Source organism: Vidua macroura, chromosome 5 (assembly GCF_024509145.1).
Source record: "Vidua macroura isolate BioBank_ID:100142 chromosome 5, ASM2450914v1, whole genome shotgun sequence".
Classification (NCBI taxonomy): domain Eukaryota; kingdom Metazoa; phylum Chordata; class Aves; order Passeriformes; family Viduidae; genus Vidua; species Vidua macroura.
Genome location: NC_071575.1, coordinates 23,527,285 through 23,542,544, shown reverse-complemented (window position 1 = coordinate 23,542,544; position 15,260 = coordinate 23,527,285). Strand labels below are relative to the sequence as shown.

The 15,260-nt window shown below is 42.7% G+C and overlaps 1 protein-coding gene across 1 annotated transcript in view; it reads right to left on the bottom strand.

The window, feature by feature from the left end:
• Positions 1-14,533, bottom strand: part of APPL2 (adaptor protein, phosphotyrosine interacting with PH domain and leucine zipper 2) — a 33,854-nt gene extending 19,321 nt beyond the window's left edge. The window contains exons 1-2 of the mRNA XM_053977291.1: positions 14,289-14,533; positions 9,517-9,615 (exon numbers count right to left, since the gene is read on the bottom strand). Coding sequence (XP_053833266.1) covers positions 9,517-9,615; positions 14,289-14,342 — 153 coding nt within the window. The 5' untranslated portion in view covers positions 14,343-14,533. The remainder of the gene's footprint in view (positions 1-9,516; positions 9,616-14,288) is intronic.
• Positions 14,534-15,260: the final 727 nt, after the last annotated feature.

The window sequence follows — 15,260 nt, the reverse complement described above, 5'->3', positions numbered from 1 at the left end:
GGTGTTGAACAACTACAATGTGCATATTTTTTTTCATTACCATTATTATAATTTACCATTATTATTGTATTTTACTTTATTTTCAATTATTAAACTTCTTTTATCTCAAAATACAAGTTTTACTTTGATTCTTCTCCCCATTCGACTGGGGTGAGAGGAACAGAATTGGGTTGAGCAAGCCCCACAAGTGGGGCTGGCAGAACTTCCAGCTAGGCTTAAACCATGACAACAGAGAAGCAGCAGTAAGAGGTACATACTTCACAGCTACAGTTTAACTACTTTGAATAGAGATAAGATTTGGGGGTTTGGTTTTAGCCTTGGGTTTCCCCCCATCACAAGAATATAACAAAACTAGAACAACCTCGAATACGTAGGTTGCCATACCAGCATAAGAATGTTTCATACTGGTTAATCATCTCCCCCCCAAAACCTACATCAATAAAGTGAACTAGAAGATGTACCTCCATAATGCATTCATGCTCAGGAATGCTTACAATGTACCAATGTAATTACAGCACTTTAAGTGGCTACAGGAGCACAAACCAGCACATCTCTCTTCTCCTGAAAATACACACACACTTAAGATGTGCTTACACCAGGTAAGATTTGTAGGGAAGGTATATAATTTTACTTGACAGCTGGAAAAACCAGACAAGCACTTGGATATGTCAATCTTTAATCAATGTATTCCTAACACTAGCATATCAAATGCTCTGTCCCTGATTTGTTAACAAGGACTCACAACAATAATGAAAGAAAAAAGGGAAGGGTGTAACTGACATCTGTCTTAACCCCTATCAGATCCTTCTCGTCCTCAGAAATGCAGAGAACTAGTAACATTAAATTTAATTTTAAACCATAACAAACTATTCCTGTCTCCAAATATATAAGGCCACAGAGAGTTTGTAAAACTAGAAGCAGATCTCTGAACTGCTTTAACAGAACCCTGAGGGCTGATACAGAAAACCATTAAAACTGGGACAGAGCTTGTCTTCTCTCTTATTGTCCCTTGTCATCCTGAGCAAGCAGAGCCCAGCACAGTGAACTATCTGGGCCAGAGACACTGAAAAACCCTTTGCTCTGGCCTGCTGCCACCTGTGACATACTGCATTACAGCCTGCTGCTCCTGCTCTGCCTGGGCACAGCAGGAACGGGGGTTCATAGGGCAGCAGGGTCCAACATTCAACCAGTGTTAGTGTGTGCTCAAGTGCTCAGGGGAAAAGCCAACAAAGCCAAACCAAACCAGCCACGGCCTAGGTACCAGCTGCTGTATGTGAACACAGGACAGGAAAAGCTGAACGAGGTAATTTTGACCATCTTAAAACACCACAGTGATAACACTCCCAGGCAGGAGGAGATGGTACAGCATGCACACCCCATGACTATTCTCACCTCATAGTGACGGATTAGTCCTGTTTCTTGTCCCAGCCCAATTAGTAATAAGCACTACACTTTCACACAACAATAATGCCAATGATTCCTGTAATATTTGCAGGTTGGTTATGCAGATTACATAGTTTTTAATGAAAAAGCTTTACACAAACACTTGGTATTTAAGTATTTCCCAAGCTAGAGGACGGAAAAGGATGTTCTGCCTTATAATAAAAAACAAACTCTGTTAAGGGCTCAGGCATGGATAGGAATGAGCTTTAATTATCTGCCCCAAGCAGTAAGAACACCAGAGAGACTTTGCCACCATCAAAGTGGGAGCTAGCAAACAGTGAGTTTATGACAGGGAGGACAGGACACCCTGCAAGTATACAGAAGACATTACAAGGGTTTGTTTGTACCCATGTGGGAGGAAATTAAGATTACAAAAAGAAGCAGAGGTTCTCAGACCTGGCATCTTTTTCATAAATGCAATCTCAAAAACAGTTTTCTTGCAGTTCTTACCCAGCTCTAAGTCCTCACACAGTGACTGTGATGCCACCTGTAAGCTGTACAGCTGGATCAGGGTGAGAGAAATCTTTTGAAATAAACCAAGTATCAGAAACATGCCTCTTTTCCCCGTTTGCTTCCATTTACTTATTCCTGCCAAGTCTGCAGTTTTGTGCTCTGCTCTGAATCTGGAAAATACCTGCTTCTGGTTTAAATCTGCTAACACTAAAAGAAGCTTCAGAATTATGGGCTGATAAAAACAAACAAACAAACAAAATCCCCAACCGCAAAAAAACCCTGGCCAAAGACACCCTGTCCTTTTCTGTTCGCCATCCACAAAGCTTCTACCAGTTTGGTTTTTAGACTCAACCCTCATTTCCTCACTTAATAATCAAAGGGCATCACTACTCATCTGTGTGGGGCAGTTTGAAGATGGGCAGTGTAAAGAGGTAGGTGGAATAAGCATCTTCCAGGGATCACCACTCCCCAGAAGTGGTCTCCAGTATGTGACAGGATAATGGGAGAATACGGAAACCATGAGGATCTCAAAGGGGTGTAAATGAACAACATCTTATAAATACACAACCAGGTGACAACAGTTAATTACAGACCCTAAGCAGACATTCATAGCCTACTACTCCAGATACAGAATAAATTGAGAGGTATGCCTGACATAAAACTTACTTTGGGATTTCAGGCTGATTTGGGGACAACAGTTCACTCACAACCCACTGCTGCCAGCTGGTGACATTTTTCATTTATTGTCTCAGTTCTTTGTGTCAGAACACCACAAACTTGTTAATCTCTACCCACGTGGATAAATTAATCCTGGGTCCTTCATCCTCCCTCCTAACACCTGCCAGACTTCTTCCCATTAGAGGTACAAAACCATTCATTGTATCATTTGGGGAAAAAAAAAAAAAACAAACAAAAATCAAAACTAAACAGATACACACCCAAAAACTGTAAACAAATCAAGTTAAGCTGGCAAGCTGAAACATACTCCATTGCATAAGGAACAGGAAACAAGCAAAGTGCTCTGCTGACCTAGTGGTAATACTGTATTGCTAAGCACACTAATCTGGGAAAGTGTGGTTTAATCCTCCTCCCATTTCTTCCTAAACAGCCTTTTCCCCTCCCCCTGCCCTGCTGCCATTCAGTTCCAAGACTCAGAAGTTATTTGCGTTGCTTCAGTTGACAGATCTACTAAATCCAGGCAAATTATTTTAACAGGTTTTAATCTATTTCCAAGGCATTTTCCCATGGACACATCAACACTGATTTCCTTTGTCCTGAAGTGACTGCAATGCAATACACCACAGCAAAAGGAAAACTACATCTCTTCCACATTATCTTGACATTTCAGAATTCATCAGGCATTTATGGAGTGGGACAGCTATCAATGAGATGATATATCAAGCAAAAACTCAAAAAAAATCCTGAAAAGAAATTGAAGCCTTCTAAATAAAGGCAAACTTAACCAGTAATGGGCCTTGCAAATACATTCATTTGCACTAGATGATTTTACCTAATGGGGAAGACATCTCTGCAGCATTAATGTAAAAAAAGTGTACCAGAAGGAAGAAAAAAACATATGTAAATAAGTATAATTAAATCAGTAGTGATTAAAGATGTGCTGACTTTTTTCCCCTTTTCTCTAACCCTGGCTTGCATGATAACCCTAGGAACAGATTTTTGTAAGTCCAGTTCAAATGGCTAAGGCAATGGAAGTGGGTCTTGATTCTAGCATTAATCTACCAGAAATTAAAAACAGCTAGTTTAAAAAATATTGGGTAATTTTCAATTTACTTCAATACCTGACCGAGCCTTCAAACAAGTCAGTGGGGAAAAAAAAAAAAAGTCTGTCTTACTTTCTGAGCCAGTGCCCAGGGTAAAGATATGTGGTTAATTCCACCTTCTTAATTATCACATTTATTCAGTAAGCTGTCCATATCATCAGAAAAGACTGATTTTTCTATAACCTCTGTAATAAAATATCTGTGCCATTTACATTTTCCCAGTGAGACAGTCCATCCATTTTTAGGATGTCTGTATTTTTCCAAAATAAACTCTGAGGACTAATCTGCTGAAATCCAAAGATATTTCTGTAGACAGTTGTCTAACAGACTACAGATTTGAGGGCATGTAAAGGATTAAGTCGAGCTATAAATTAACATCTAAAGACACAGAACTACTCCAGCACACCCAGTTCCAATCCCAATATAATGAAGCTCTCTGCAAAGCAACTTTCCTACTCCAGCTACAGTTGGCATTTTTAAAACTACAAGTAACTATGACACAGAACTGCCAAAAGCTGCTTCATATAAACAAGCAAGACACTGGTAAAGGTATTTATCCATGCACTCTGTATGTGCAGAATGACACATAATAAATTTTGGCTTACATCTGGGAAAACTTAATGCCTCATCAAAGAGAAAAAAGACCCAGGTATGTGGTTGAAGTGGAAGACCTGGGAGGTAGTTGCAGCCTGTCCACCCCTTCAGAACTAGGCAACACATTTACTTTCACAATCAGGCACAGCACAGAAGGAACTGGGTCTTGATACAAGAGTTTTATGCAGCTCCATTTACATATGCTTATCTTCCTACAAAACAGAATTATCCAGCAATCTAGTAAATGGCACAGTCCTACAGGCTTAGGTTTGCATATTAAATGGCTTGGAAACGTGAACCCAGGGTTGCAGAAGCTAAGCCTCAGCAGGGTGCTCAGGCTGCACAGCACTTTACAAGATCAGGCTAACATATGGCTTGCCCCGGTGCTGACTCACAGCATGGCATCCCATCCTAACAAATGGGAATAGCTCAGCAAAGGATCATCCAATAGCTCCAAGGAATAGAAGCCACCAGTCAAAGCTCTGCTGAGAAACACCAGAAGCAGCTACAATAGGATGGTTAGCTCAGTACAGAAAAAAACCTCTTCTGTCAAAACAGTTACTGTCAGCAGGGTATCCATACATTTGTACTGCCTCAGATCCCCAGATCCTCCTTAGCACAATGTTAACCTGCTTCCAGGCATGGTGACAACTCTGACTTTATAGGCAGCACTAAACCCAACTCCCATGCCTTTGTAAACACATTAGTTCTCATGTGGTAATCTTTTGCTTATCTCTGTCAGCAACATATGGTGAATATGCCTCAGGAAGGTAAGAGGTATGATGCAAACTTACGAGTATGGAATAATAATACACACAGTATTTCACAGAAGTCAGTGAAATTTACAGTGAAAGTCAACTGTAATTTATTGCAAATGTTTGTCCCATTCTAATAATCTGTTGAAGCTTCTCTATGTTGAACTAAAAGTTTATAAAATGCTAACAATTTTTAGTTGAGGAACTTTTAGGAAAACATTTTAGGAAACAAAAAGGTCTTATAATTTGAAAATGCAACACAATTGTTCCCTTAGATGTGAAAAGAAAGCAATTTAAAAAAAAGCTGTATCAGTGCTTACTTGCTAAATAAACAAGAACTCTCAGCACTTGGGGTTAGCTATGCAACATAAAAATATGAAAGTACATGCATAGCCTAAAGAGCCTGACACCCAGCTACTGAGTTACAGCCTCCTGAAGGCAATACACAGGAAAATTAAACAAGCAGCACTGTTGGAAAATGCAGACATGAGGAATCATGAATTTGCAGAGAGAAGTAATGCTTATGAAGCACTACCTAAAATAGCTTGACAGATTCAAGCTCTCCTGACCCCCAGGTACTGTGGTACGAATAAACCAAGACTATTCCATAATTGTCAAAAGTTCCTCTAAGAGTCTCGGCATAAAAAGGCAGTGAGACACAGAGGTTGCTGCTGCTTTGCCTGTGTGCCTCAGGAATCACAAGACAACTGCTCACAGACACAGAGATGCTGAACAAGATCATGCTTCACAATTCCCATGCTGTTCCTTCTCCAGATATACTGATAAAGACAACATGTGTTTCTTTTTACTCCTCTTCTGACATCACTGCCTCTGTATCTAGACAGGTTTGTCAGAACTCATGAGATGGAATCTCTATACAATGACAAAATAGTGCATCTTATTCTCCTCTCACCTGCTCAACTGTTTATCCCTTCTAATAGTCAGTAGAGACACAAGAGTCTCCTAAGTTTCCCAGGAAAACTTTTGCTTCAAGTGAAGATTCCCAGCTCAGCCATTTCTAACGCATGATGGAGAACTGGAAATCATAGTAGAGCTCTGAAAACAATTTATTTTGACAGTGGTCAGGAAGGTAAACTGGGCACACTTTGCTCTTACACCATTGCAAGAACCTCAGCATTGTAAATTAAGTAAATTAAATTTTCTAACATCCTTGCTTGCTGCTGCATTATAATATTGCTCAGGTAATAAAACATCCAGACTGACAAACACAACAGTCACAGAAATCAGCAGTAACGCCAGATGCAACATCAGGGTTTGCATGCAAGAAGGAAGCACTAGGGGAATAAACTCTGTAAGGAAGATTTCCTGTAAAAGACCACTAATGTGGTAACTATTTCAGGGTACTGCAGCACAGCTGGGAGATCTACAGCAGGGAGTATAATATGTACTCACACAGGTGTGGTTTATTTGATGAATATAGAAAATGCTTCACTGTGCTTCACTGCATTTAATCACACTGGTTTGCCAGATCAACCAAACCTCACTCCTCCAGTGCTACTTTTGGATTCTGTGACTTCTCCTTAATCAGGGCATTAGGACAACCTCACTCCTCTAGTGCCACTTTTGGGTCCTGTGACTTCTCCTTAATCAGGGCATCACACACTGCATCTGCCTTGTAGCATCACAGCCTCTCTTGCACTAAAGAGCTCCATGTGCAGAAGAGTCACCACCTGATCCCATCTGGTGTGGGTGCACAGGGAGGTGACAGCAATGTCCTCATCCTGCAGGGCAATCAGAGGCTTGTAAAGCACTGAGGGCCTTGCAGCCAAGGCAATCTGCTATCCATGCGTCACCCAGCTGCAGCCCAGGCAGCAGAGCCACTGCTGCACAGCATGCTGCACATCCCTCCTTACACTCTTTTTAAAGTCCTGCTTGAATACATCTAAATCTGAAAAGATGTCTTAAAGGATTTCTATTTTGCTAAATGTTTTTTAAAAAATATGGGCAAGTATTTTTTTTTCACACTCCTTTCAAATGCACTGATCCAAGTGCTTAAAGCAGTTTGAGCTGTCACTTTACAAATTTAGTGTGGCTCTCCACACAGAGCAGTGTTTTGACACAGCTATAGACAGCTATATGCATTTATCCTCACAGTTAATTACCAGCATGCAGTTGGTACTAATTGCTACTCCCCTGAGACTTTGCACTGAATCCCTTCAACTACTGTTATTCTATCACAAGCCACTGTGGTTTGAATTACATAAAAATTTGAGTTTTCATCACCAAACTTCCAGTAAGCTAGCACAAAATAATCTCGAAAACATGGTTAAGACATCTGGGAAATCTTAAAGTTCAGAAAAAACTATAGAAGAAAGCAAAATTAACATTTTTTTAAACTGTTGTGTTTTGAGGGGGCATAAACCCTGAATTTTCAGTACTGGTACAGTACTGGTCAACCAGAACTGGTTTATTATCAGTTTATCAGTATCAATTATCAGTACTGGTACAACCACTGGTACAACCCACTGATGCTTTTTCTGACTGCCTTAACTGTAATCCCAGTCATTTTATGGCCATTGCTTTAAAGTAGGTCAGTAACTGTAATTCTTATCTTACAGATACAGAAATCAGAGCAGGAGATGACAATGACTTTGCAAAGAGAAAATTTGACTTTGCAGAGACAAAATTTAAGTCGGGAAAATAAAAAGGCAAAATCAGAAAGTGGCTTCTCAATACTCTCAGCTTTTACAGGGTTGGTAACACCTCCTAATATGCTGCTATTGAGTGTTGATGTGTGATTACACATCAACAAAAGTGCTTTTTCTCCCAAGTTGAGATTAGGCAGCCAAGAAATACCACACACGTTTTTCTTAACTGTCCATAACTAACTTTATGTTTGGTAGGCAATTCAGCATTACCCTTCTATTTATACATCTCAAAACTGCATCAAACTCTACAGACCTATTTCAAAGAACATATCCAATATTCACAAGTGACGGCATATTTACTTCAAACTAAAGCAGTGTTCAAGAAAGAAGTGGTGAAAAAGTGCTGGAAAATGAAGTATACTCAGTAGTACTGCAAAATATTGATGGGTAAATATACTGAGACAATGACAAGAAAAAGGAAATGTAATTGTGGTGAAACAGAAATGGAGAAGGCTAAAAACCAAGATGAAAAGGAAGAGGCAAAGAAAAGCAGAAAAAGCATTTTTTTTTTCTTGAATCTCATAGAGCAACCACTTCCTAAAATGCCATCAGCAGCAGAAAGGGACATGCAGCCTTCAAGCTGGACATTAAAAATCAGATTTATCTCCTGATTCCCTTCTTCGTCCATTTCAATCCTACCAAGTCTTTGCTGTCAGATTCCTACCACACACTCTTCATTACTCTTAAAGCACAGTGACTCTACCAAAATGCCTATCCCTGACTTTCAGTCACATTTCCTGTCACCTCTTGAGCCTTTGGCCATGCCCTGCATCATTTCCTATGTACCTAAGCTGTGCTGCAAGCCTCTGGCTGCTCTACATTTGCACAACATCGTGAAGACTCTGAAGCTCTCCAAATCTGGATCTTCCAGGTGGAGGCAGCCAGATCCTGGGCAAATGGTTCTTCCATGACAAACTATCAGTCACCCAAAGAGCAATCCCACCAAATGTACATGTACTTGCTTATAGCAAGACTTATAGCTGAGCTGATTTCTAATAATGCAGGGATCAGGCACTCCTCAGGGAAATTCAAAATACCCCTGAGCTCTTAATCTCTCAGTGTACTCTGATTTACTGGTTTAAGAACAGAAAAGTTGTTTCTAGTGAACTCAGGAATTTAAACTTCATAAATACTTGCAAAACTTCCATGAGACATTGTGTATGTCTTTAAAGACCCAGATATGGCATTTTGAAACACCTAATTTTATGCACATGGGAATCAGCTTCACTGAAAATCACTCAGATTTACATTTTCCAAAGCACTGGATATAATTTCTCTTACAGGTTTTACTTTCAAAGGGATTTAGTCATCTAGGTCATGTAAACATTCTAGAAAATGTTATTTTTTCTGCTCCTACTTGTTTTTTTCACATCTACTGTAGACACTTGACTTTAGTATGACCCAAAGTGCACCTCTGCTCTGTAATCAATGGACACGGGCAGTTCCCTCCATGAGGTGAGTCACAGCATCAAAGTTAGGTGCCTAAAGTCAGTGTGCAGACCTGGGAATTGTGTCTACATTTTGGCAAGCAATTTTGTCAAGGCTGGCCTCTCAATGTACCACAAGGTAAGGACACAGTACAGTTTTATCTTGATTAATTGTTTGGAGACAAAGTAAATAACTTTTTTTTTTTTTAATGAATACTACTTTTCTGAGCATCAAGGCAGGAAGAGGTTGAGCTATCAGATGAAAAATACCCACAACTCCTCTTAAACCACAGAAGGTACATATACTTAGCAATTCTAATGTAAATAACAGCATCATAATAGCAATTTATCTTCTACTCCACATTGAACAAAAGAAATACAAATGAAAAATTACCTGAGCACCATAGACTCGTTGCATTGCCTGAAGCAACTGGTTTGTGTATTCTGTAAGGGTTCCTGCATCTTCTTCAAAGACGCTGAGCAAAGAACGAGTCTTCAATAAAAGAAAAAAAAACCAAAGTTTTCAGTCTTGAGTGGAAATATTAAAAAGAGTCAAAAAAGTAAAAAGTAAAAAACAATCAGAAATAATATGCCCTTGACTTGCACAATTCTGTTTATTCAGAATCTCTAAACATGTGGAAATAGGTTCTTTTATTATGGATAAGTAAACTGAGGCACAAAGAGGCAAACTATTAAAATACTACAGCAACATCCCAAGTCCCAGGCTCTTGCTCCTACTAATAGATAGTCCTTCCAACATAATTAGGAATGTAAAAAAACCTGAGTATCTTCCTGCTTATGACAGTAATTCAAACCATGTTAAGGACTGGGAGTCAAACACCACTGCTTGCTCACTTTACTTCTCCAGTGTCAGACTGCATTGAAAGCACCCTTTCCACTGAGATAATTTACACTCTGTTATTCACTCCCCACTGTCTCGAGCAACTCTTAAGGGGCCACGGCCAAAGCGAGCTGATGTCACTGGACCAAACAACTGAGTGTTCATCTCCAAGAGGCACACACCCACTCAGAGATACCCTGTACTTTCTTCACTCTGCTAACTCATCCTTGTCAGCAAGCAGGAAGGGGAAGGAAGAACTTGCGTTATCTTAAAGACACAAATTCCCCTGGTTTGTTCAGGTGGAATCATCAGGAATAAAGAATTATGTTGCTGACACAGCTCTCAAGATGGGAAAGAAAAGATATTTCAGAATAATGCTGGGCTCCAGAATTTGCTAGATCTTTACAATAATTAAAGAGGAAAGATTGTCCCTTTAACAAACTCATGATCCACACTTAGCTTTGATAAATCCAGTCTATTTGAGGCTAACTGGAAATGTCTCTCCATCTGTACAGCTAACCCATATGACATTAATGAGCTTCATCTGCTTACATGAGGGGCATACATAAACTCCAGTATGTTCATAGACATGTCAGTCCTGTAAAAGAGCAAGTCCTTTATGTATAAGTCCTGCTCTTACAGGAATCTCTAATGTACCTGAAGTATCCAGGTTGAAATTTGGGGAATTTATTTTCAAAGGTTTAAGATACTCCACTGTTTTAACAGAAGGCACGCGCATTTTCCAAGGCATTTTTTCTTCTCTGCAAAACTCTCTGCCCAGACTTTCTTGGCCCTGGAAAACTCAACACCAGCATCCTTCAAGAATCCTGGCCTATGATTAACTATCATTTCACTTCTGCTGAGAAGTAGCCAAGCCAGAAACTACTGCTGCTCAGTGGTTAGAATACATGACCTGGGAATCAGTCTTTGGGTTCTCTTCAGAACCTTCTTCCTCTGAGTAGCTTTAAAAGCTCTCAACAGTTCACTTGAGCTGCTACAACACCTCCCACCTGGGAGATGCTGGCAGTTTGGGAAGCTAGTTTGAGATCCTAGCACGTAAGGGAATATTGTTTTCAAATAAAGTCAACATAAAAACCAGAGAATGGAGAGAAGTCCAAGTCAATGAAATTGATACCAGGAACCCAAATGTTTAAAGCACCTTTGTACAGAACTTCCCTGTAAGGACAGTGATTTTGGGAATTTTCCATATTAACATATTATTTCAGTAACTGCAAACATATTGATTTTCAAAAATTTCTAGTTTCAAATGTTTTATCTTCAACGATGTAAAGCAAAATAATGTCAACAAACTATTTTGTATCTATACAGTACTCAATTTGTGTTACAATGGCACCTGTTTTGTGCTACAATGGCACATGAAAAGTACAGGGTACAAAGATGGTTTAAAAAAAATCTGGGGAAAGCAAACATTATAAAACTTGACACAATGCTTATCAAGCCTAATCTCAAGCCAAAACTCAAAGATTATAAAGAATTGCCTGAAGTAGGCTACAAATCACACACTTCTGCCTGCTGGAAAAGGTTCCCAAATACAGGAATGTCAGCTGCATTTGTAGATTTTAGTAAATTTTTGCAGACTCAGATTTTTCATTTGTCTAAATATGGTTTGAGGTAGAAGAGCTCCGGGAACCAACTTCTGAAAGTTTTGGCCTCTGTTATTAGTACATTGTTCAAAATAATAAAAACAATAAATGATTCAGACAGTTTGGAAGTTAATCTTGGAAACTTCTACATTTAAGAATACCATATGAAATCACTGTAACAAAATACCAGCATGTATGTATTTTCTTTGTTGCTGTTTTGACAAATTTTGGAATAGCAGCTAATTCTGCTGAAATAAACCAGTAATCCAAATATTAAGCTGAGATTTAGGAGGCCCCATTATTCACAACATTATCTCAGCTTCTGGAAGGATAGGAAAAATTTTTCTAGTTTCATGTAAGTACTTCCCTTGATTTTAGCATGACTGCTGACAAAAATTTTTCTCTATTTTGTAGCCAAACATGTCAAAATTAAGACACTTCTTATGGCCTCTTTCAGCCAGTGTCTGGAGACAAATCAAGACAAAGGTAATGTACTGATGGGGAGAGATAAATGAAGTTCCAGAAACCTGATTAAGAAATAACTTTGGCCTAGTTCTCCTCAGTCTTGCATGTAAATCACATACTTCCCACAGATTATACAAAGTGAGGTTATATCTTCATTTCACTACCCTTTGCACTCCTGTGACTGCACAGAGCAGGAAAGAATCAGGTTCCTTCTTGCAGAAATAACTGGTCCTATAAGATGCTATGCTGCTTATTTCTGTGGAACAGAGACTAACTTTTTACCTTGATTTTGTGAATCTAAAGCTCTCCCCAGTGATAAAAGTAATAAAAATATAAAAGACTGAAAAAAACCCAGTCCTGCTTCCTTGCATAAAAACAGTATATTTTAGCAACACTGGGCCATTATAAAAATTAAACAATGTCCCTCCCTCTGAAAGCTGTAGAGCTTGAAGTAAAAGCAATGACCAAATCAGGGTAAAACATCCTGTCAATACTCAGGTTTATGCATTGCCTGGTATTCCAGTGATGGCAAAAGGAGATGTTGAGACAGCCTTCATTCCAGGACATAGGAAAGATGATGACCTCCAAATTCAGTTCAGTGCCTTGTTCAAATGCTTTCAGACAGGATTACATTTTTAATCACTGAGGGAAATGTTGACTGAAGAGGTAAATTAGCTCACTTCTCCTTCATGTCAATTTCTTCAGCTTTAGGACACAGTGGGTCGGTTAACATTAAAAATGTTACTAACTACCCATAATGAATTTGGTACATTCTGGTAAACTGTGGAACACAGAAAAGCTCAGGTTGGTAAGGAACTCTGCAGGTCACCTAGTCCAAGCCTGTGCTCCAAGCAAGGCTGACTTTGGTGTAACATCACATTACTCAATACTTCTTCCAGCCCAGTGTTTAAAATTCCCAAGGATAATTACAAATACGCCACATCAAAGAGATGATGGAAATACTTCTTACTAGAATGGGATTTCATGAAATTACAGAAAAACAGGAAAAATGAGGCAATTAAGATAAGACCCAAGGCTCATTAAGTCCTGACAGGTGCACTTCCAATCTTTCCTTCAAAATGTCTCATGACAGACACTGTAACACCTTGCAGCAATCTGCTCTACAGCTTACCTATTCATTTCTGCTCCTGATCCATCAGCAGACACGTTAGGATTACAACACAGGGTTACCTGGGAACTGCACCCATACTGACCCACCCTGCCCTCATTTGCTTTTTCCCTGTTTCACCGGCTACTTTTGTATCTCGCTCTGCACCACGCTTTGCTCCCAAGCGCACCTTCCGCATCCCTCAGTGGAATTTCCATTCTTTCCCCTTCCTGTTACTTCCCTCTTCCGCTCAGCCAGCCCCTGAACACATCAAGACATGACATGTTCTTCTCTGTGGGCCTTCCACAGTGCCGGGGTTCCCTGTGCAGCTGCGGGACTCGGCGGCTCCCGGCGGCGGGGCACGGGCTGCTGCACTGGGGCGAAGGGAGGAGCATCCTCCCCTGCCTGCACTCGGGAAGGGAAGGGCAGCGACCGCCTGCTTCCTCACAGCCCTTCAGAAGGAGGTCATCTTCGGTGGGAGCCGCCCCACTTATCCTCATGAGAGCTCCTGTATGGCAACTGCGGCCCTTGAGGAGTAGACACGCTGGCGGTGACACTCCTCCAGCCCATTTTGTCACCGGGGCCAGGTGACTCACCGCGCACAGGTGTCGTTTTCCCTTTGGGGGAAGCCAGCGCACCGAGCCCTGCCCACCTGTCCTTCCCCGACACACCTCGGCTGTTCAGGGCAACCCTTACAGCCACCGAGCGCAGTCCCAGACGGGACGGTGCGAGGAAACAGCCACAGCAGTTTCACTGCGGGCGGTGAGGAGAACGGGCGCAGTGCCCCCCGCGCTGGGCGAGTCCCTCGGCCCGGGGGACGCGAGGAGCAGACTCTGCCTGCTTTTCCCCGCGAACGCCCCGCGGGACACCAGGCCTCCCCCGCGGCCGCACGGCTGCCGTCCGCTCAGCGCATCCCCGCTCCCCGACAGCTCCGACAGCCGAGCCCGACCCGACCACTTCCCCGCCCGCCGCGCTGTCCCCCCGCACCGGCCCCGGCACCCCTCTCCCCGCCACGGGACGCTGCTCCCCGGCCCTCGCCCGCTGTCAGCCCTCCCCGGCCCGGCCAGACCGCGGGCTGCCCGCCGGCACCGAGCGCTCAGGTGCGTCACACCGACGGACGGACGGGCTGTCTCGGCAGCGGCCGCTACCTGCGGGCTGTCCTGCAGAGCCTCTTCCAGGAGGAGCTTGTCGACGGCGGGCATGTTGGTGCTGCGAAGCGACGGAGCCCTGGCAGGAGCGGGGAGCGCGGCGCTGGCACGCCCCGGCGGCGGGGCTCGGCAGCGTCCCTCCCTCCCTCTGTCTGTCTGTCTGTCTGTCTGTCCGTCCGTCCCCGCGGGGGCGGCCGCGGCGCTCTCCTAGCACCGGGCACGGCTGGACGGCTCCGCTGGCGGGGCCGGGGCCGCTCACTCCGCCCAGTTCCCGTCGGCCGGAGGAAGCGAGTCACGGGGAGGGCCGGTGGGGGGAGGCTTCCTGCCGCCATTAGCTCGGCGGGCCGCGGGACGGAGGGCGCCGATGGAGGGCGGCCGTGCCGGCCTCCCGCAGCTCCGCTCCCGGAGCGCAGGGTGGGGGGAGGAGGCATGCAGCAGCGGCCCTGGGTGCCCCTTCAGCTGAGAGAGGCTGCGAGGGTGCGTGGGTGTGATAGAAACCAGGGGAAGATCAGCCTCTGCAGCCTGAGCTCCTGGGGCTTGGGCACCTGCAGCTGTAGGCGAGCCTTTGCTGCGCTCTCCTCAGGTGTGCCCGGGGACGCTTCTGGCAATCAGCACAGCCGCTTGCTTATCAGTCACCCTCGTTTGTTCTTGTCCGTGGACAACTCTGCAAATTAAACTCTGAGACCTTGTGCTCCAGCTATGCAAATGCCCGCACAGCCATAGCCTGTAACACCATAGCCCCATAACTCTTGGGGGGTTAGAATGGATGCATTTTGAGTTACTAGTCCTTCATGTACTGAGCTATGTTTTTATAAGTCTTCATGCTGTCTTAATTGTGTTGGATAACTCCAGCATTTAGACATTAATTTGGATGCTTAGTTGAGCAAAATTAATACTTTGCAAAGTAAGCACAGCTTGATCTGTATTTGATTACATACATGCTTTTGAAGGGTGTCCATTGCTTTTAGATGC